Source organism: Melozone crissalis, unplaced genomic scaffold (genome assembly GCF_028551555.1).
Source record: "Melozone crissalis strain CALT ecotype California unplaced genomic scaffold, PUWL_Pcris_2 ptg000092l_1, whole genome shotgun sequence".
Classification (NCBI taxonomy): domain Eukaryota; kingdom Metazoa; phylum Chordata; class Aves; order Passeriformes; family Passerellidae; genus Melozone; species Melozone crissalis.
Genome location: NW_026535869.1, coordinates 2,446,019 through 2,467,393, shown reverse-complemented (window position 1 = coordinate 2,467,393; position 21,375 = coordinate 2,446,019). Strand labels below are relative to the sequence as shown.

Genomic DNA, 21,375 nt, shown 5'->3' with positions numbered 1-21,375 from the left:
TTACCTTACAAATGATAAATAATTTGTCTTTTTTTAAAAAAAAAATTATTTCAAGTGTGTTTTACTTCATGTTCCAATATTAAAATACCTTTCCCTTCTCCCCCCACCCCCTTAAGTGATCGATACAAAAATAATTGTGACCAAATTCTCTTCTTCTTTGCAAAAATTCCTGTATTTTAGGCAAAAAGGCACATTGTGAAGGCTTTTCACCAGGAGGCACAGGGGCTCCTCAAGACCCCAAGAGCTTCTCTCCCCTCTGTGCTTGTCCTAATTTAGTAGAAGAGGACACAGACCCAAGCAGCACTTCCAGTGCTTTGTCTGGTCCCTTCTGGAACATTCCAGGGCCAAGGACAACTTCAGAGTCACCCTTGTTTAACATATGGGGGAAACCAAGGCACAGCAAAGCAGTACAGTTATTTAAGAGCTTCTTGTGAATAGCTGGCAGAGCAGGACAGAAAACTGGACGTGGATGTAGAATCCTGTCTGCTTCAGAACCCCCCTGGGATCCTCCTCTCCCTTTCCATCACAGGGTTACGGTGGCAGTCACGAGTCTCTGGATGTTTCTTTCGTAGTGGAACAGTCACAAGGCCAACACAAAAAGTTGGGCCTTCACTAGTCTAGAAAGGGATTAATTAAAGCCCTAATTACCAGCCCTTCAGGGGCATGAGATGCTGGGTTATTCCCCCCGGTGTATCTTCCATCCACAGGGGGATATAACAGCCAGTCAGGCACTAGGAAAAGCTACAGGCAGGCTCTTGCTTTGGGTGGGCTTCAAAGCCTCCCTGTTCAGGGGCTGTGGTCCCACAAATCAGCTGTTTCCCCGTGGATGCGTCACCAGGAGGTGGCGAAGGCAGCAAAGGGGGCTCTTCAGCAGCAGGGATGTCAGGTCAGCAAATCCTCGCCCTGCCCGCTCAGCTGGAGGCTGGGAAATGCCCCTGCGAGCTGCAGAGCAGGGCAGCACCCCCTTTCCCTGTGCTTCACCCCAAAACCTGCATCTCCTGCTCCAGAGAGCCAGAGCATCCCCACCCAGCGAGGGCAGGGCCCCGTGGGGAGGGAGGCCAGGACAGGCCACGAGGAAAGGCACAGAGCACAAGGCACCGCTGTGAACATCATCCCTTCTCCAGAGCAGCCAGCTCCTCGCTGGGGCAGACAAACCACCCCTGGCAGGCCCGGCCTGGCTCTAAGCTTCCTCATCCCAGAGGCAGAGCTGCTTTTGAGGCACGTAGAAGTGGAAGGTGTAGCCCTTCTGGCAGCTGCGGATGCCGCACTTGTAGGAGCTGAGCCTGCCCGCGGCGTCGCGGCTCTTGCAGTACTTGAGCATGCAGGGGTACCACTCGATGCTGAGCGAGTAGCTGCACACGCAGGGCCTCCAGCGCTCGGGGCACTGCCGGCAGCGCTGCAGCTCCGGCAGGTCTGAGCCCTGGGGGAGAACCTCGAACATGGAGCCGTCCGCTCCTGTGGGGGGAAACACACACGGGATCAGGGTGGAGGGAAGGGACACCAAAGTCATCCCCACACAGCTTGAGGAGGTTGGACAACGTTTCCAAGGGCTGTTGGGATTTAAATCTGAATAGGAACTACAGGAGGAATAAAAGACCCCAAGGAAAGTAAGGTCCAGCAGGTCTGAGCCCTGGGGGAGAACCTCGAACATGGAGCCGTCCGCTCCTGTGGGGGCAAACACACACAGGATCAGGGTGGAGGGAAGGGTCACTAAATTCATCCCCACACAGCCTGAGGAGGAGATTGGACAATGTTTCCAGGAGTTGTTGGGATTTAAATCTGAGTGGGAGCTGTGGGAGAGTGAAAGACCCCAAGAAAAGCAAGGTGCTGCAGGTCTGAGCTCTGGGGGAGAACCTTGAACATGGAGCCGTCCACTCCTGTGGGGGCAAACACAGACAGGATCAGGGTGGAGGGACACCAAAGGACAGAGCCACCAAAGCCATCCCAACACGGCTCCCAGGGTGAGGAGGAGGTTGGACAGAGTGTTTTCAGAAGCTGTTGGGACTTAAATCTGAATAGGAACCACAGGAGGAAGAAAAGACCCCAAGGAAAGTAAGGTCCAGCAGGTCTGAGCCCTGGGGGAGAACCTCGAACATGGAGCCGTCCGCTCCTGTGGGGGCAAACACACACAGGATCAGGGTGGAGGGAAGGGTCACTAAATTCATCCCCACACAGCCTGAGGAGGAGGTTGGACAATGTTTCCAGAGGTTATTGGGACTTAAATCTGAATGGGAACCATGGGAGAAATAAAAGACCCCAAGGAAAGCAAGGTCTGGGAGCACCTCAAACAGACGCCCCTCAGGGTGAACAGACACCCCTCAGGGTGAACAGAGATCCCTCAGGGTGAACAGACACCCCTCAGGGTGAACAGACACCCCTCAGGGTGAGCAGGCATCCCTCAGGGTGAACAGACACCCCTCAGGGTGAAGAGAGATCCCTCAGGGTGAGCAGGCATCCCTCAGGGTGAACAGAGATCCCTCAGGGTGAACAGACACCCCTCAGGGTGAACAGACACCCCTCAGGGTGAGCAGGCATCCCTCAGGGTGAACAGAGATCCCTCAAGGTGAACAGGCATCCCTCAGGGTGAAGAGACACCCCTCAGGGTGAGCAGGCATCCCTCAGGGTGAACAGAGATCCCTCAGGGTGAGCAGGCATCCCTCAGGGTGAACAGACACCCCTCAGGGTGAAGAGAGATCCCTCAGGGTGAGCAGGCATCCCTCAGGGTGAACAGACACCCCTCAGGGTGAACAGACACCCCTCAGGGTGAACAGAGATCCCTCAGGGTGAACAGACACCCCTCAGGGTGAACAGACACCCCTCAGGGTGAACAGAGATCCCTCAGGGTGAGCAGGCATCCCTCAGGGTGAACAGACATTGCTCAGGATGCTGCCATGAGGTAAAGACAAAGGAAGCAGCCACCAAAGGCAGCTCTGGTATCTCTGCACAGTCCCCAGGTCAAGGAGGAGGTTGGACAGAGAATCTCCAGGGACTGAAATCTGAATAGGAACCACAGGAGAAATAACGACCCTGGGGACAGTAAGCCAAAAGACACAAAACCCTCTCTCCTCTGGGTTTGTGGAGGAGGTGAAAAGGTTACTTTTAAAATCCCAAATTGGGTTCACTCAGGGAGCGCCAGCAGGAGGAGCGAGATCTGCTCACACACAGGCAGGGTGACACACGCGCCTCGGAGCCAAAACAATCAGTGCTGATCCCCAGGAACCTGGCAGGAGCCAGCAGGGCACCGTGCCAGCCCACTGACAGCAGCAGCTCCAGGGAAATCACCTTTCTCCAGCCAGAACTTGACATCTTCCTCCCGGGTGTAAATGGCCTCCCTGGCCTCCGCGCAGACGTTGTGGATGTGGGAGCTCAGCTGGGCTGCCTTGCTGAAGTTCACGGCCACGTCCATGCTGAGGTGCTCCAGGCCTCGCACCTCCTCTGCCTGCCTCACTGTCCGCGGGTTTTTCTGCAGAGGAAATCAGCACAACTTCAATCCTGGGTGCATCTCATCCCTTAGAGCACAATGTGATGCGGTAGCACCACCAGATGTGAGAACAGACGTGCACCTGCACCCTACCTGGGTGAGTAAAATAACCTGTTGGTACTGAAACCACAATGTTTTACCCTTGCCTGTGGTTGTTTCTCCAGGTTTTGTCCTGATAAAGGTCCCAGATCAGTCCTGGCTTCATTGGGGCAGGGATTTTCACATCCCTGATATAAATTAGGCTCAACTAAATCTGGATCAATACCAGTGATAAACGCAGTTTAACTAATACCAAACCCCTCAAGCAGGTGCCTGCTGAGGTGCTCCAGGCCTCACTGTCTGAGCGTTCTTCTGCAGAGGAAATCATCACAACTTCAACCCTGGGTGCATCTCATTCCTTACAGATGTGGTGCCAATACCAGATGTGAGAAGAAATGTGCACCTGTATCCTATAACCTGTTGGCACTGAAACCACAATGTTTTACCCTTGCCTGTGGTGGTGTCTCCAGGAATGGTCCCAGATCAGTCCTGGCTTCATTGGGGCAGGGATTTTCACACCCCAACACAAATTAGGCTCAACTAAACCACGACACCAATGAGGCTCAACTAAATCTGGCTCAATACCGCTGACAAACTCAGTTTAACACCAAACCCCTCAAGGAGGAGGGGTGGTCAGGGGTGGGTTGAGGAGCTGAGCAGCCAGGGAACAGCCTGGGGAGGGCAACCAGACAGGAAAACTCTGAGGATTGCCGGTAGGAGGGGAGGAAGGAGCCGGTACCTGGCGCAGCTTGGCCATGGACTCGCTGGGGATGATCTCGTTGTGGTGCAGCCGGGTCACAAAGCACAGGGCCTGGAACTGGCTCTGGCCCCTCTCCAGCTCCCCCAGGATTAAGGCACGGAAAATCTTCACCTCCTGACACAGAGAGAGAAATAACAACAGTGAGAGATGCCAATCTTGGGCGTTGGTGAGGTGAACGGAGAGGTCGGGGTCAAAGAGAAAGGCTCCAGCTCTAAAGCAAAGCCAAAGGTCTCCTACTTGTGCTGCCTGAGTGTTGGGGTCTCTAGCTGGTCACAGTGACCCCAAGAAATGTTCAAAAGTCTCTTTTCCCAGCCCAGCGCTTGAAGAAGGAGTCAGAACTCTTAATTTCTCAGTCTCAAGGTTGTTTATTGTTTCTTATCTATAAAATTCTTTCTCTGTCCTGCCGAGGTATGTTCAGCAGGACAGTCCAGGCACTCTGCCTGCCCCAGGGGCAGTGTTATCTTTTTATACTAAAAACTACGTGTACATTATTTACCATAACTTCCCAATACCCATCACCTATGTTAGACAGTGACCTTCTACTCTAACCAATGTGTAAGTGCCACCATCACAGCAGAAGATGGAGGCCAAGAAGAAGAAGGAGAAAGGCTGGACATGCCCAGATCCCTCCATCTTGCCCCCTGAACCCCCATACCAAAAACCACAAAATCTACTTTTCCACCCTGTGATAACTTCACTAATATTCTACCTAAACTGTTGTGGCTTGCAGATCTTCATCTAAGGTTGGTAATTTGCTCCATGGATCATAATCAAACCCACAGGGGCACTTTGGGCTCTGTGCCGGGGTCTCTGAGCCCCCTGGCAGGGTCTGGGCTGCTCAGGACAGACAGAGGGATGTTCTGGGCCCCGACACCTAACGCAGGGGTGTGTTCCCAGCTCCAATCCCACCCCAAAGCCTGCAGCACAATCCCTGGTGTCTGCAGAGAATGAGGGGTTTTCACAATCCCACTGTGGCAAGGCCAAATTGCTGCCAGGTCACATCCCACAGCCACGGGCTGAGGGTTCCTGTGCTTTCCCAAGAAGGGAAGGAAAGTCCCAAGGAGCCTCGTTTGGTTTTGCTGAGCAAATATCACACAAAAGCCATCATCTTCATGCCTTACTGAGTAAGCAGCCCCAGATTTCCTCTGCTGCCTCCCCTCACTTGCTCCTTGACGAGTGGAGGAAAAGTTACTCATCCCTGAGTGTGTGGAACAGATGTGAAAATGGAATTATTAAAGGCAGAAGGAGCCATGATCAGCTGCAGCTGACTTTCTTTTCTGTCCAGGTCACTAATTTTATCATTTTATATAACATGGATTGCAGTCTTTATAGAACCAGCTTGGGAATCAGTCACAGTTACTTCATTTGGAGCCACAGAATTCCTTGGCCAACAGCAGGACCCTGTGTGCTGCCCTGGCACCAAACCCTGATTGCTTTGCAGGGATCAATCCCTCCCTCTTCAGGGGCATCAGTGCCTTCTGTGGGAATCTGCCACCCCTTGGTGCCATCCCATCCTAATCCAAGGGATGGAACAGGGAAATCAACCCCTGCCTTTGGCACCTCCTGCAGCCAAACCCCTGCACAGAGAGCTGGGCAGGGCTGGAGGGCAGAACCAGAGATCAGATCCCTCTCGTCCTGAGCTGCTCCTGCTGGATGCCTCAGTGCCCTGGCCTCTGCCAGCCTCCCTCTGCCCCAGGAGGGAACATTTCCCTTTTCCAGTTGATCCTGTGCCCCAGAGGGGAGCATTTCCCTTTTCCAGCCTCCTTCTGCCCCAGAAAGGAGCATTTCTCTTTTCCAGCCCCAGGAAGGAGCATTTCCCTTTTCCATCCTCCCTCTGCCCCAAAAGGAAGCATTTCCCTTTTCCAGTTGGTTCTCTGCCCCAGAGGGGAGCATTTCTCTTTGCCCGCCCCAGAAGGGAGCATTTCCCTTTTCCAGCCTCCCTCTGCCCCAGAGGGGAGCATTTCTCTTTTCCAGCCCCAAAAGGGAGCATTTCTCTTCTCCAGCTGATCCTCTCCCCCAGAAGGGAACATTTCTCTTTTCCAGCCCCAGAATGGAGCGTTTCTCTTCTCCAGCTGATTCTCTGCCCCATGAGGGAGCATTTCCCTTTTCCTGCTCACTAAGCCCCCTGTTTATTTCCTGCCTTCTCTCCCATGCCCAGAAGAACAGCGGGAATGCCATTCAGTGCACATCTGGACAGCTGCAAAAACAGCATTTTTACACCCCAGGATGGGAGGAATCATCTTGCTGCTGCAATTCTTGACTGCACAACGGCACTGAGAAGAAAGAGATTCCAAAAATTCTTGTGAAATTGCTGTGGAATTTTTTACTTTTTTTCCCCGAGAGATTTAACGGGGAGGTGTCCCACTGAGTCACTGGAACAATCCACATTCCCCATCCACATCTGGTCCAGCTGGGAGCTCCCCCAGCATGCAGGGCCCATGGATGAGTGGACTAAAACCAGCAGCTGACTCTGGCATATTCCTCAGCTGAGGGTTTAATTCCAATTCCCTTTGAACAGGCTGGGGAAAGCAAGCAGGGAGAGCCACGCTTTGCATTCAGGCCGAAAAACCTCCACAGGCAGGAGATTAAAAACAGTGCAGCACTTCCCGGATTGGAGGCGATTTTTGTAAAATGAGAAGGGGCCGAGCAGCTGATTAATCCTCCTGATCCATCCATTTAAGAATTAGCCTTCAGCCAGGCAGCTCTTTCCTCCGCAGGGCTGATGCAGATGAAGAATTCACAACTCCCTGTGCCCAAACTCCCAGAGGTGACACCAAGGGAGATGCACTGGGACGGGCTGGGTTTCCAGCATTGAAACGGCTTTTAAAAAGCCATTTTTTCAAGGATAAATTTTCAAGGATATATTTTCTGGCTCCTGTAGCATTCTGAGGGGGGAAATCCCACCGTTAGCAGTGACCACTCTGTCCCAGACAAAACCAATTTCTTCTTTTCCCTGTCCTGTCCCAGATCTTTGCCTGGCTTTGGTCCCTCTGTCCTTGCAGCCCCAGGTGGAGCAAGAACCAAACCAGGCTGCTTCAAAAATATTTCAGAGAGAAAAAAGCTTTACTAAGCAGACAGGACTCAGTTTCTTCATGCACAAAAGCCCCTTCTTTAGTCACAAAGCTCATATTTATGGGAAATATCAGAAGGAATGTGTAAGACTTAACTGGCTAACAATACACTTATTTATTTGTGTGTGTTGGTTAGTAAATGGCCAGGCTGAATGTCTGTCAAATCTCTCTATTTGGTTATAGAGAGTTAGTTTATATTTTTTAAAGTTTTAAAGTTTATATATTATATATTTGAAGTTATTATATATTATATATTTGAAGGCATATGTTATTATTTATTTATATAAATGCATAATTAATTATAATTATTTATACTACTATATAATTTATATTTTATATATAAATATATAATATATAATATATAATATATAATATATAATATATAACATACTATATATTATATATTATGTATTATATATTATGTATTATATATTATGTACTATATATTATATATTATACATTATACATATTATATATTATACATAATAATGTGTATAGTTATATTCATATATTACTTTATCTGCTTATATTGATATTGTTATTTTCTTTATAAAGTTTATATATTTAAAAGTTTACATATTACATATTTTAAAGAGTTAGGTTGGTTAGTTTATATATTTATTCACTGATTCTCACGGGACAGATTTATTGTTTATGCAGGTGTAAACTTATTTTTCTTACTAGAATAGGTTGTTAACTGCCTTTATTCTTATGATTTTTCCTTATGGGAACTTATAGGGAACTTATAAGCTAAAGCCAGCTTAGCTAGAATAGCAGGGTCGAAACCATATTTTATAAATATAAATATAAATATAAATATAAATATAAATATAAATATAAATATTTATTAAGTATTTATAAACTAAATATATTAATACAAAATATGTATAAAGGAAATATAAATAAATATATTTATAAATTCTATTAAATTATAAAATTAATATATAAATGTGTAAATATATAAAAATTATTTCTATTAATATATTTATCGAAATAATATAAAATAATATATTAAAATATAAAATGTAAAAAATAAAATTAAAAAATTAAATATCAAATATTATTTCTACTTGTAGGCAACAAAGAGCCACCAAAGCTTTCCCCAAAGCCTGGGGAGCACCTTCCCCTCCTTTTCGCAGCAGGAAGAGCAGTGAATCAGTGCCAAGGTGGGTACCCAGCCAAGGCAGCAAAAAGCACCCTGAACTCCGGGTTCCTGCAGAATTTCCCAGCAGGGAACAAGTCCCGGCAGAGCAGGGACTCTCCAGATAACTCAGGGTGGGGAATCCTCAGCCCTGAGTGGGGCAGTGGCAGCTGGGCTTGGGGTTTGGGTGACAAAAATGGGGTTTGGGGACAGCCAGCCCTGCAGCAAGGCCACGGCAGCTCCTCAAGGCAGGAGGGAAATCAGTGCTCCAAAAATCCCATTGTTACAGCAGGGAAATCAGTGAGAGATATCCCAGGGAAATCAGTGCTCCCATTCCCAAAATCCTGCTGTTACACCATGGAAATCAGTGTTCCCTCTCCCAAAATCCCATGGAAATCAGTGGTCCTAAAATCCCAAAACACCATGGAAATCAGTGCTCCCAAAATCCCATTATTTCAGCACAGAAATCAGTGCTCCCACTCCCAAAATCCCATTGTTTCAGCACAGAAATCAGTGCTCCCATTCCAAAATCCCTTTATTTCAACACAGAAATCAGTGCTTCCATTCCCAAAATTCCACTGATACAGCAGGGATATCAGTACTCCCACTCCCAAAATCCCATTGTTACACCATGGAAATCAGTGCTTCCAAAATCCCATTATTTCAGCACAGAAATCAGTGCTCCCACTCCCAAAATCCCATGGAAATCAGCGGTCCCAAAATGCCAAAACACTATGGAAATCAGTGCTCCCAAAATCCCACTGTTTCAACACAGAAATCAATGCTCCCAAAATCCCACTGATACAGCAGGGAAATCAGCGCTCCCACTCCAAAAATCCCATTGTTACACCATGGAAATCAGTGCTCCCATTCCAAAATCCCACTATTACAGCACAGAAATCAGTGCTCCCACTCCCAAAATCCCATCATTTCAGCACAGAATTCAGTGCTCCCAAAATCCCATCATTTCAGCACAGAAATCAGTCCTGCCTCTCCCAAAATCCCACTGTTATAGCAGGGATATCAGTGCTCCCACTCCCAAAATCCCATTGTTACACCATGGAAATCAGTGCTTCCAAAATCCCATTGTTTCAGCACAGAAATCAGTGCTCCCACTCCCAAAATCCCATGGAAATCAGCGGTCCCAAAATGCCAAAACACCATGGAAATCAGTGCTCCCAAAATCCCACTGTTTCAACACAGAAATCAATGCTCCCAAAATCCCACTGATACAGCAGGGAAATCAGCGCTCCCACTCCAAAAATCCCATTGTTACACCATGGAAATCAGTGCTCCCATTCCAAAATCCCACTATTACAGCACAGAAATCAGTGCTCCCACTCCCAAAATCCCATCATTTCAGCACAGAAATCAGTCCTGCCTCTCCCAAAATCCCACTGTTATAGCAGGGATATCAGTGCTCCCACTCCCAAAATCCCATTGTTACACCATGGAAATCAGTGCTCCCAAAATCCCATTGTTTCAGCACAGAAATCAGTGCTCCCACTCCCAAAATCCCATGGAAATCAGCGGTCCCAAAATGCCAAAACACCATGGAAATCAGTGCTCCCAAAATCCCACTGTTTCAACACAGAAATCAGTGCTCCCAAAATTCCATTATTTCAGCACAGAAATCAGTGCTCCCATTCCAAAATCCCACTGTTATAGCAGGGATATCAGTGCTCCCACTCCCAAAATCCCATTGTTACACCATGGAAATCAGTGCTCCCAAAATCCCATTGTTTCAGCACAGAAATCAGCGCTCCCATTCCAAAATCCCATTGTTTCAGCACAGAAACCCCAGGGCTGCCTGTCCCTGCCCACGGCACTCCCCAGGAGGAGCAGGGAACTCCTCCAGCTCCTTCCCTCCCATCCATCTGAGGGGTGAGAGCAGCTCAGCCCCCCCTGAAAGCCCGGGGTGTTTTTTTTTCCAGCAGGGATTTACAATCCTGTGTGGTCCAGCTCCCAGCCCAGCAACCATTCCCAGGGAAATAAATCACTTCAATAAATCCTGCAGCCCTCCTGCCAAATTTCTCTCCCCTCAGGACATCGGGGCTGCTGTGGGGACCCAGTTTTGTCTTGGCAGTGGCACGGGAAAAAATGGAGAATGTGCTGCTGGGGACAGGGGGTGACACCAGCACTGTTGGGGCCAATTCTGCACTGCTGTCAGCACCCAGGGATGCAGAATTCCCGGAGTTTGCACAGCACGGGGAACTCGGTGCTGCATCCACGCCCGGGGTCCAGCCAGCTGAGCTGCCCTGAATGGGTGGGGATTATGGATTTTAACCCCTCTGTGCCTGGAAATGGCTGGGATGGAGAATTGGGGTGTGCTGCCTTTTATATTCAAGTATCTGGAAAGGCAAATCAAGGATGTGCTGGGAGAGGGGGAATAAAAAGCAAATTTTCTGAGCAATAAATACAATTCTACAGAGTAAAAAACACCAGGGTGTTTTAATGACCCCTCCCAAAGGCTGCTGAATGTCCCTCATTTCCCACTTTTGGTGTCAGTTCAGAGAAGAAGCTGCTTTCCAAACCACGCAGATAAAATCTGAGCTCAGATGCTTTCCGTGCCACCTGGTGATTTGTCACCCAACACGTGTCCCCACTGGCACGGGGAAATTCTGACACCAGCACCCCAAAACCATCACACAGCAGCTTCACCCACACGGGAAGGACTGGCAGTGCAAGGGTTAAAGCACTCCCCAGGCTTCCCCGCTTGTGTTTCCAAGCCCAACTTTTCCAGCAATGGGAAGGGAAGAGAAACTTCTCCCTATCTTTGTGCTGACCTTGAAATAAACCCACCCACTTTGTTCCCAGGCCGTGTTTAACAACCGGCAACCTCACTCCACTCCGATCAGACACAGCAGTCAAGGTTGCTGAGCCCCCTCATCATTTTTTTCATACAAAATTTGATTTCTTGCAACACAAAATTTGATTTTTTTGCACTACATTTTATGCCTGACCACGGTAAAAGAAGTGTTTTCATTCCCTTCTTTCAAACTGCAAGAAAAGGAAAGGTCACCCCTGCTCTGCCCAGAAAATGAGTCCCAGTTTGAGCTTGCAGTGCCCAGTTTGTGCTGCACCAAGGAGAAAATAACCTGGTGAGCTCTGAGAACACAGCTCCAGCTCTGGAGGGCAGGCAGGGATGGAAGAGAAAAGAAAATCCCAGAAAAGAAAATCCCAGCCCTGTGGAAGCCCCAGGCACTGCTCAAGTCCCACCAAAGCAACGAACAATGATCTCATTTAGCTCCTTTCTTCTCCAGCCCCTGGTCTGGCAACCACAAATTGCCAGCAGCAGAGAGAAAAAAAAAATAATAAAAAAAAAAAAAAAATAGCAAATAAACCCCTGACTTTGGACAAACCCCCTGCAGTTTAAGCCAGAGGAATGGAAAACTCATTTGTGGAAAAACCCCAGCATCCTGGCCACATCATCAGGCTCAAGGGCAGCAGACAACAACCCCAGCTGCTGCTGGGAACGCTCCGAGCCCCACGACCTCCAGAGCAGGCAGAAATTGTGTAATTTGGGTAATTTGGGCAGAACTGGGAACTGTCTGGGTGCAGCTGCAGCAGGTCAGGCAGGGGGGAAGCCCGGCCAGGCTGCTGCCTGCTCACACATTACTCACCTCGCCACAAAGCACCTCCTGCTCCTTTATGTTCCCCCGGCTTTTCCCAGCTATTTCCCAGCAAATCCAGGGAGCAGACAGAGTCAGGCCCCAGCTGCCCTAAAACTGAGGATCAGGAATGCATTTCTGCAAATGGGATGTTTGCAAAGCCCTCCAGGGACCTTCACTACCAGCAGGAGCTGTGGATTTAATTTATGGACCCAAAACTCCTCCAGAAAATCCCAATCCAGAATAAATTCAACCCTAAAATTGAGGATTAGGAATGTATTTTTGCAAGCTGCATGCTTGCAAAGCCCTCCAGGGACCATCACTTCCAGCAGGGGCTGTGGAGTTCAGGATTTAACCCATGGACCCAAAACACCTCCAGAAAACCCCAATCCAGAATAAACTCAGCTCTAATAAGGATGGGAGGGAGAGAAGATGTAACACACACTCAGTTGGGTTTGTGGGTGAGCCCTGAGCTCTCAGGAGGAGCTGAAGCAAATGCAAAATGCTGAATAAAATCACCAGCTCACATCCCAGGACCTGCCTAGAGGATCTGCAGTGAGTGTGGATTTCCCTGGCCTGGGAATGTGCAAGTTTGCAATCCATGGATTCAGAGCCTTTCCTAACCTCCCATGGCTTGCAATTATTTAATATTTTCTTTAATAGGAGTCACAGGGCTGCTTCCCTGCACATGCGCTGGAGTATTTGAAACATGCCAGATTTGAAACATGCCACATTTGAAGCATGCCACCACTTCCAAAATCACCATGGCTTCTGCTGGCACCTCAGGGAGGAAAAGGGACATCAGGGAGACTGGGATTGAACAGGGAAGAGGCACCAGAACAATCCCTGGCAAAAAGGCTCCAAGGTTCACAGCACCTTCCTATCTCATGGCTCTGGGCTTCCTCCTGCTGCAAAGCAAAGTCCACCTGAGCAAAGAGGCAGGATGGGGGGTTGGAATGAAGATAACACAGCCATGGCAGCCTGGGCAAGCTGTGCTTCCCTGGGCTGTGGGAGTTCTCTGCATCCAGCCAGGACTGGCATCTCCATCCCATGGGGGATTTGGGGCTTCAGCTCAGAACTGACAGCTGCCAGTCCCACAGGAGCCCCCAAAGGCAGCAGGAGCCCACCTGAGGAATCACCTGCACCCCATGGTATCGTGGAGAGAGATACCCCAGAGCTACAGCACAGCATGGACACCTCCACAGCAGGAACCCCAAATCTCCCCAGCCCTGACCCTGCTCCCTGCCTGGCTGGGCTGAGCTGAGCCTGCCACGCAAAACTCTGAGGAATTGCGCAAAGCTGTGAGGAATTTGTGCAAAACTCCGAGGAATTGTGCAAACGGTGCTGCCAACAACTCAGGCAGGATCACCAGAGCTGCTGCCCGTCCCCACCGGGATATTCCAGCTGTTTCCAGCACGGAGGCAGCCCCGGGCACAGGTGTGACAGCGGTGGGGACAGCGAGCCTGCTCACTGTCCTGGAGCTGTGCGGGAGAGCTCAAACAAAGCCCCCGACGGTGCGAGAGGATGGATGGGCTTTTCCCTCTGCATTCTGAGGGTCCTTCCATGCCTCTGGAACAGTTCTGGCTCCCGGACCCCCAGTCAGGGTTCTCCAGGTTCCGAGCAGGGATGGACTCGGATGTGGAGGGAGGACGGGAAGATCGCCATCCCCAGCGCTCATCCCACAAGAAGCACTCACGGAGTGCACGAAAAACCCTGACCAGACCCTCCCGCGGGGTTCCAGGAGCCAGCGCTCCCATCCCGCAGCCTTCACCCTCCTCCGGCCTCGCCGGGACCCCGCGGCCCCCGGGGATGCTCTCCCAGCTCTGCTCTTATCCGAAACCCTCGGGGATGGACCCAGATCGGTCCTTGCCGAAACCCTCCGGGAATGCTCTCCCCATTTCACTCCTTGCCCGAAAATCCCGGGGATGCTCTCCCCAGCTCCATACCGGTCTGAACCCCCCGGGAATGTTCCCCCAGTCCTGCTCTTATCCGAAAATCCCGGGGATGCTCTCCCCAGCTCCATACCGGTCTGAACCCCTCGGGGATGCTCTCCCCACCTCTCTGCCTGTCCGAACCCTCCGAGAATGCTCTCCCCAGCTCGCTCCCTGCCCGAACCTCCTGGGGATCCTCTTCCCAGCTCCATACCGGTCTGAACCCCCCGGGGATGCTCTCCCCATCCCGAATCCCCTGGGAATGCTCTCCCAGCTCCGTTCTTATCCAAAACGCCCGGGGGATGCTCTCCCTGGCTCTCCCCCTGACCGAGCCCCCCGGGGATGCTCTCTCCAGCTCGCTCCCTTCTCAAACCCCCCGGGGATGTTCTCCCCAGCTCCATACCGGTCTGAACCCCCCAGGGACGCTCTCCCCCAGCCCGTACCTGTCTGAAATCCGCCGTGAGCGTGACGAGGGCGCCGTCGGCCGCCCTTAGCTCCAGGCTGACGCAGTCGGCGCCGCTGTCGGCCTGCAGGCTCTCCTCCGTCACCTGCCCGCCGGGCAGCCGCACCCGCACCCGCAGCTCAGCGCGGGCGGCGGGGCCGGGCAGCGGGGCCAGCGCCAGCCAGAGCAGCGCGGGCAGCGCCGGCAGCCGCGGGCCGCGCATCCCCCCGGGCCGGGCTCAGCGCATCGGGCGGGGGGCGCGGCCGCAGCGCGGAAGGCGGCGGGGAAAGGCGGCCCCGCCGCGCCCCCGGCCCCGCGGCGCTGCCTCGCTCGCCGCGCTCATTCAGCGGCCCCCGCTCCGTCCCTCCCTCCCTCGCCGAGCGGGCTCGGCCCTCGCCCCCCGCCCGTCACTTCCCCCCCGGAGCCGGGACGGCCCCGCCGAGCAGCGCCCGCCCCGGCGTTAAAGGAACAGCGCCGGGCACGGAGGGGAGCGGCGAGAGGCGGCCGAGACCGGGATGAGCGCATGGAGCCATCAAACAGACCGGGATGAGCACATGGATCCATCAAACAGACCTGGGTGAGCACATGGAACCATCAAACAGACCTGGATGCACATGGATCCACCATGCAGACCTGGGTGAGCACATGGAACCATCAAACAGACCGGGATGAGCACATGGATCCATCATCCAGACCTGGGTGAGCACATGGAACCATCATCCAGGGTCGTGGATGGGCACATGAATCCATCAAACACAGCCCTGGATGTGCACATGAATCCATCCATCAAACACAGACCTGGATGTGCACATGGATCCATCCATCAAACACAGACCTGGATGCACATGGATCCAACAAACAGACCTGGATTGTGCACATGGATCCAACAAACAGACCTGGATGTGCACATGGATCCATCATCCAGACCTGGGTGAGCACATGGATCCATCATTCAGAGCCCTGCATGAGCACATGGATCCATCAAACAGATCCAGAGCCCAGGCTGTGCGCATGGATCCATCCCAAACAGACCTGGATGCACATGGATTCAACAAACAGACCTGGATGCACATGGATCCATCATCCAGAGCCCTGGATGTGCACATGGATCTATCAAAGAGACCTGGATGTGCACATGGATCCGTCAAACGGCCCAGGCTGTGCACATGGATCCATCACCCAGAGCCCTGGATGTGCATATGGATCCACAGCCAAGGCTGAGCACATGGGTCCATCAAACAGAGCCGTGAATGAGCACATGGGTCCATCAAACAGAGCCGTGAATGAGCACATGGGTCCATCAAACAGAGCCGTGAATGAGCACATGGGTCCATCAAACAGAGCCATGAATGAGCACATGGATCCATCAAACAGAGCCGTGAATGAGCACATGGGTCCATCAAACAGAGCCGTGAGTGAGCACATGGGTCCATCAAACAGAGCCGTGAATGAGCACATGGGTCCATCAAACAGACCTGGATGTACTGACACATCACCCAGAGGCCAGGCTGCACACATGGATCCAGAGCCCAGAGCCCTGGATGAACACATGGATCATCAAACACAGCCCTGACCCCACAGATCCACCATCCAGAGCTCCAGCCTTGAACACCTCCAAGCATGGGGCAGCCACAGTGAAATACACTCCGAGTTTTCTGAATATGTTCTTGCTGCAAGTCAATCGATATCGATGCGATTCCTCAGGCTGCCAGTGCCACAGGACTGGTGTGAGCCACACTGGAGGCATCCCTGTCCCTGAGGATGTCACTGGGACACCTTCAGGGTCCCTCTCCCAGAAATGAGGGACCTGTGTTGCTTCAGAGCCTGCACTCACTCCCCAAACGCCCCCAATCTGCCCTTCACCTTCCCGGCTCTGTGATCATTTCCAGATGGGCAGATGCTGCTGAAGGGCCCCTTTGATTTCAAAAGGTCTCTCTGCAAACACAAAGGTCACTGTGGCAGCAGGATCAGGGCCTTGGAGAAAGAGCTTTGTGAGAAGGAGCACAGAAATAATTGGAAACATCCATTTAAAGCCACGCTTCCAGGCAGGGAGATCACTCTTGTCCAAATAGTGCTTTTTGTGTGACCTCACACAAGCTTTAACCCTAAATTTTCACAGCTCCCCTCAAGCAGAATTGGCTCCTTGAAACGTTTTTCAGGACAATAGCAGTGCTGAAAATAAGAGAAGGAAAAGTTAAGAGGTGGAAAGGAGGGAGGAAAGCAATGGGTACAAAAAGAGACGGAGGGCCCACAAGGTAGGAAAGGCACAGAAAGATCCTCAGGACAAAAGCTGCAAAAGGAGAAGGCCCCACTCACACAGTGGATTTATTCAGAGGAGATTATGCAAAAAACCAGGAGGATCCCAGCAGGGGCTGGAGCGAAGAGCCATGAGGTCAGTGGGCACAAAAAACCCTTAGAGAGCATTCCCTCATCCCAAATCTGGAATCCACATCCCTGTGGCAAATTCAGATTTATCTGAGCCCTGGATCCTAGGGTGTGAGAGGTGATTCAGGAACATCCCTCTCTGTGCTGCTGCAGCGTGGGAGTACAGGGTGTTCTTTTCCTCCTGGTAGCTCCTAGAGCAGAGGAAATCATCAGTTTGGCTCAGCAGCTTGCCAGGAATGCTGCAGTGCTCCTGCAGATTGCATCTCTGACCTGGGAGCCGTGGGTTTGAGCCCAGTCCCAGAAACGAACGGACACACAGATAAGAAACGCAGAAAGGAGATTAAAAATGCTGGCAGAAAACAGAATTAAAGAGCAAGGAGCTGTTTGGGAGGTAGCAGGGAGCAGAGGAGGGAGAAAAACAATCAGGGAGCACAGGAGGGACAGCTTTGCTGAGGTGTGGAAGGGACTGGAAGGCGCCAAGGGACAGAATGGTCAGCAGGTGACAGTGAATTCCTGAAAAGCAAGTGCAGCTGCACGGCTTTGGGACAGCTCTGAGTGGCCAAACCAAGGTTTTTCTGCCTTTCTGCCTTTGCTGTTTGCTGCTGTGTGGATGGAAGCTCCTCTGCAGCCCAGGGAAGGTGAAACATTCCCCGCAGCTCAGTGTGGATCAGCCTGACTGCGTGTTAATGACCTGCGCCAGGATTTTCTGCCATGTGAGCACACTGCAGCTTTTTCACCGGGAGAAAACTTCCATTAAAATACCTCGGCCACGAGGCTGAGGGGGGAAAAATGTGCTGCTAAAATCCCAGCCGGGCTCTGCTGGGAAGCTGCAGTGCGTGGGAGCAGGGAGGTGCAATCTGACCCAGCGCTTGCCGTGGTGCCTCTGTCATCCCTGGGGAAAACCACGGGGATTTGGCCAAGCTCCAAATCCTCGCTGCCTCTTCCTCACTCAGAGCTGGGTGTGCAGAAGCTCCTTCCAGCCCTGGTAACTGCTTGCACAGATGGAGTTCAGGGCAGGAATGGGAAGGCGAGGAGGAGGAAAGCCAGAGTTCTGGTTGTGCTCAGCAAACCCCACTTGGATCTGAAGTCTTCCAAATGAAAATCCCCCCAGAACAAGCTTTTACTGCCTGCTCAGTGCCTGAATTTCTCATTTTGTTTACTCTGCTGTTAATCCCAACTCCAGTTGCTGTAACTGAGGTCAGGGGTCGGGCCCAAACGTTCTGCCTTGAGCTCTTTAATCTCCCACCCTTCGTTTTTTGGTGCCAAACCACTTTTAAAGCTACACGAAAGCCCCATCAGTGCTTTTTGAAGGATTCAATCAGGGCAAGTATTCTGGGGAGCTGAACACACAAAACCCATCTATTTGCCATTGTTCCCAGCACTACAGAACTGAAAGAGCTCAGGGAGAGTTAATTGGATTTTTTTTTTCACTCTCCTGGTCCCCCAACTTGTAGATTACATCCCAGCTATTATCAGGAATATTATTACCAAGGACCTGTGGCTTGATCTGAAGCCCTGGTAAAGGATTTGTCTTGTGGTGTTCAGCGGAGACCTTACTGTTGCAGAAAGGAATCAGCCTTCGAGTCATTCCTCATTAATTAAAAGCAATTCCACGTCCCTTCCGAGAGTTCCCTGCTGCCCCTCCTGAATGCCCTCCTTTCCTTGGCAATTACATAAACCAAGCTCCTGAAAGGGGGGTGAAAAAACAGCTTTGGTGGCTTAGAACAATGGCCAGCATCTCCTGGCTCTGACCTGGTTACCACCCCATTCTCTGTCCGGGGCAATTAAGGGCTTGAGCAGTGCAGCAGCCTGGCTGTAATTAAACGAGCAGAGCGCTGGGAAGTTGATGGAGCGCTTTAAAGCTGCTGCAGATGCCGGCGCAGAGATGCTGTCCTGATTAGAGTCACGTTAATTGGGATTCCACGCTCTTTGATGCAGCTGCAGGGAGGGCGGGGAGGGGAAGGGCAGCAGTGGGGGGAGGTTTTTGGGGTGTGCAGGGGGGGGTTCTGCCCCTTTCCTGTGCTGCTCCCACAGCCCTGCTCCTTCCCTGCACATCTGGATCCAACTAGGCAGCAGCAGGATCTGTGCAGCACATTCCTCCCTCCCTCCCTCCTGCCTCTGTGCTGCTCACAAACACAAAGAGGGGGAGGTCAGACAGAGAAAAAGGAGAGCGGGGCGTGATGAATTCATTGGGAGATGAAATATTTTTTTCTTTTCCTTTCCTGGATTCAGCTCTCGGCCTGTGTGGCTCTCAAATGCTGCAGGAATTCAGGAGTCCCATTAAACCCCACTGGAAAAAAATCTTCTGAAGCTGCCCCCATGCCTGGAAGAGTTCAAAGCCAGGGTCTGGAGCAGCCTGGTTTGGTGGAAATGGGACAAAATGAGTTTTAATGTCCCTTGCAACCCAAACTGTTCTGGGATCCTATGAAAGCTGCCCTCGGTGGGCAGAGGGAAAACCTGGCAGGCATTTGCAGGGATGGAAAGGTTTGGGAAGGTTTTGGGAAGGTTTTGGGAAGGTGGAAAGCTGTGCAGGGATCTCCCACAGCCCCAGTGCCCCACTGGGGGAGTGCAAAGCCCTCCGTGCTGGTTTTGGGAATGAAGCAATCCAGGAATTCAAAGTCCATTAAAGTCCATCAGTGCCGTCGGTGTTTCTGGAGATAAAAACAGGCAAGGTCTGGGAGCAGGCACAGCTCAGAGCCCTGGATCACACGTTCCCATGAAAGCAGCCACATCTCCTGCTGGGAACATCTGAACCAACAGCCCCAGGGACAGCCTGCATGGGGGGAAGGAGCTTTCCTGGCTCCTGCAACCCAAACCATGCCAGCATTAAAGTGCTGCCTCTCCAGGTGTCCCTGCGCTCCTGAGGAGCCCAGGCAGGACATTGTCACGGACATATTTTATGGAAAATCCTTTAATTAGGATCTTTTCTCCTGAGAAGCTGAGCAGCTTCAGCTTCTCCATGTTCTGCTGCTTTGGAATGTGATTTGGAGAATTATTAAATTGTTTTTACTTGATGACCAATGACAGCCACCTCTGTCGAGGCTGTGAGCAGTCACAAGATTTTATTATCACTCCCTTCTATTCCTTGCTGGCCTTCTGTTGAAGTCCTTTCTTCTATTCTTTTGGTATAGTTTTAATATATAATTTTCTTTTCATATATAGAATAAACATATAATATATATTTTCATAATGTATAATAAAATAACATATATAATGTAATATATATTATATACAATATGCAGTATACAGTATACAATATACAATATACAATATAATATATAATGAAATAATAATATATAATAAATACAATATAATAATATATAATAAATACAATATAATAATCTATAATAAAATATATTATATAATAAAAATAATATATATAATATATATTTTATATAATATATAAATATATAATACACAATAAAATATATAATATATAATATATAATATATAATATATAATGTATTATGTATTATATATTATATATTATATATCATATATGATATATGATATATTATATAATATACATTATATAATATATAATATACATTATATTATATATATAATTTATTATATATTATGTATTATATAATATATAATATATATATTATATAATATAATAATATAATTAAAAATCAGCCTTCTGAAACATGGAGTCAAGATTCTCATCCTGGGACCCTCAAACATCACCTCGAGATGCTTCCCACCAAATCCCTGCTGCTGCTGGCATGGGAGGGGTTAATTTAAACCGGCACAGTTTAGGTTGGAATGATTCCTGTGGAAATTAAAGGAGAAAAAACCAAAAAAACCCTCCAAGTTGTGAATTTTTAATTGGGAGACTGACCAAAGAGCAGATAAAGCCAGTGTGGAGTTAAAACCCTTTAAAACAAAAATTATGTGAATTTTCTGTGCCTGGTGTGGGAGATATTATAAATCTCAGTGAAGCCCTCAAATTCTAAAAGAATATAAATCTAATTAAAGTGATATAAATCTAAAAGGGGAAATAAACTGTAAATCCAGCCAAAGTGATATCCATCTAAGGAAAGCAATGCAAATGCGCCAGAAACACCATAAATAAAATCAAAGCAATGTAGGAGATGTAACGGGAGCAATCTGAACCCTAAATCAAGTGCTATAAATACAGCAGGATGATCTAAAACTAATTAAAGTGATTTATAAAATGGACATTTGGAGAAGAATCACGACCCACAGAAGAGGAGAGGAGCAGGAGAGGTTTATGAGCAATAAAAACACAAAGAATCAGCCAAGGTTAATGAGGTGCTGTGCTCCAGCTGCAAAAAGGGTCAGGGAAGCTCCTCTGCCCACAACTCTGAATCCCATTCTGAGCCACATATTATTTTTCTAATAATATATTGGAAATTATATTTATTATATAAATTTTCCAATAATATCCCATATTCTGAGCCACATTTCATAGGTCAAGGCAGCGAAATGGGGGAGGTTTAGTGGGGTAAATGGTGACAATAATGCCATTTCTTGCGTTTTTTTGCATG

General features: G+C 49.6%; 1 protein-coding gene across 1 annotated transcript; it reads right to left on the bottom strand.

The window, feature by feature from the left end:
- Positions 1-154: 154 nt before the first annotated feature.
- Positions 155-14,699, bottom strand: OAF (out at first homolog). The gene is made up of 4 exons (XM_054291460.1): positions 14,478-14,699; positions 4,260-4,394; positions 3,283-3,463; positions 155-1,455 (listed from the first exon to the last, which is right to left on the bottom strand). Exons 1-4 carry the CDS (start codon positions 14,697-14,699, stop codon positions 1,181-1,183), a joined length of 813 nt encoding a protein of 270 aa, XP_054147435.1. The 3' UTR covers positions 155-1,180.
- Positions 14,700-21,375: the final 6,676 nt, after the last annotated feature.

Bases quoted from the DNA above. Each gene is read 5' to 3' on its own strand.
- OAF (XM_054291460.1), bottom strand. From the start codon at position 14,699: ATGCGCGGCCCGCGGCTGCCGGCGCTGCCCGCGCTGCTCTGGCTGGCG. The intron at 3,464-4,259 runs GTACCGGCTCCT...TTTCCTCTGCAG, and splicing joins CCATGGCCAAGCTGCGCCAG to AAAAACCCGCGGACAGTGAG. The intron at 1,456-3,282 runs GTGATTTCCCTG...TTCCCCCCACAG, and splicing joins CAAGTTCTGGCTGGAGAAAG to GAGCGGACGGCTCCATGTTC.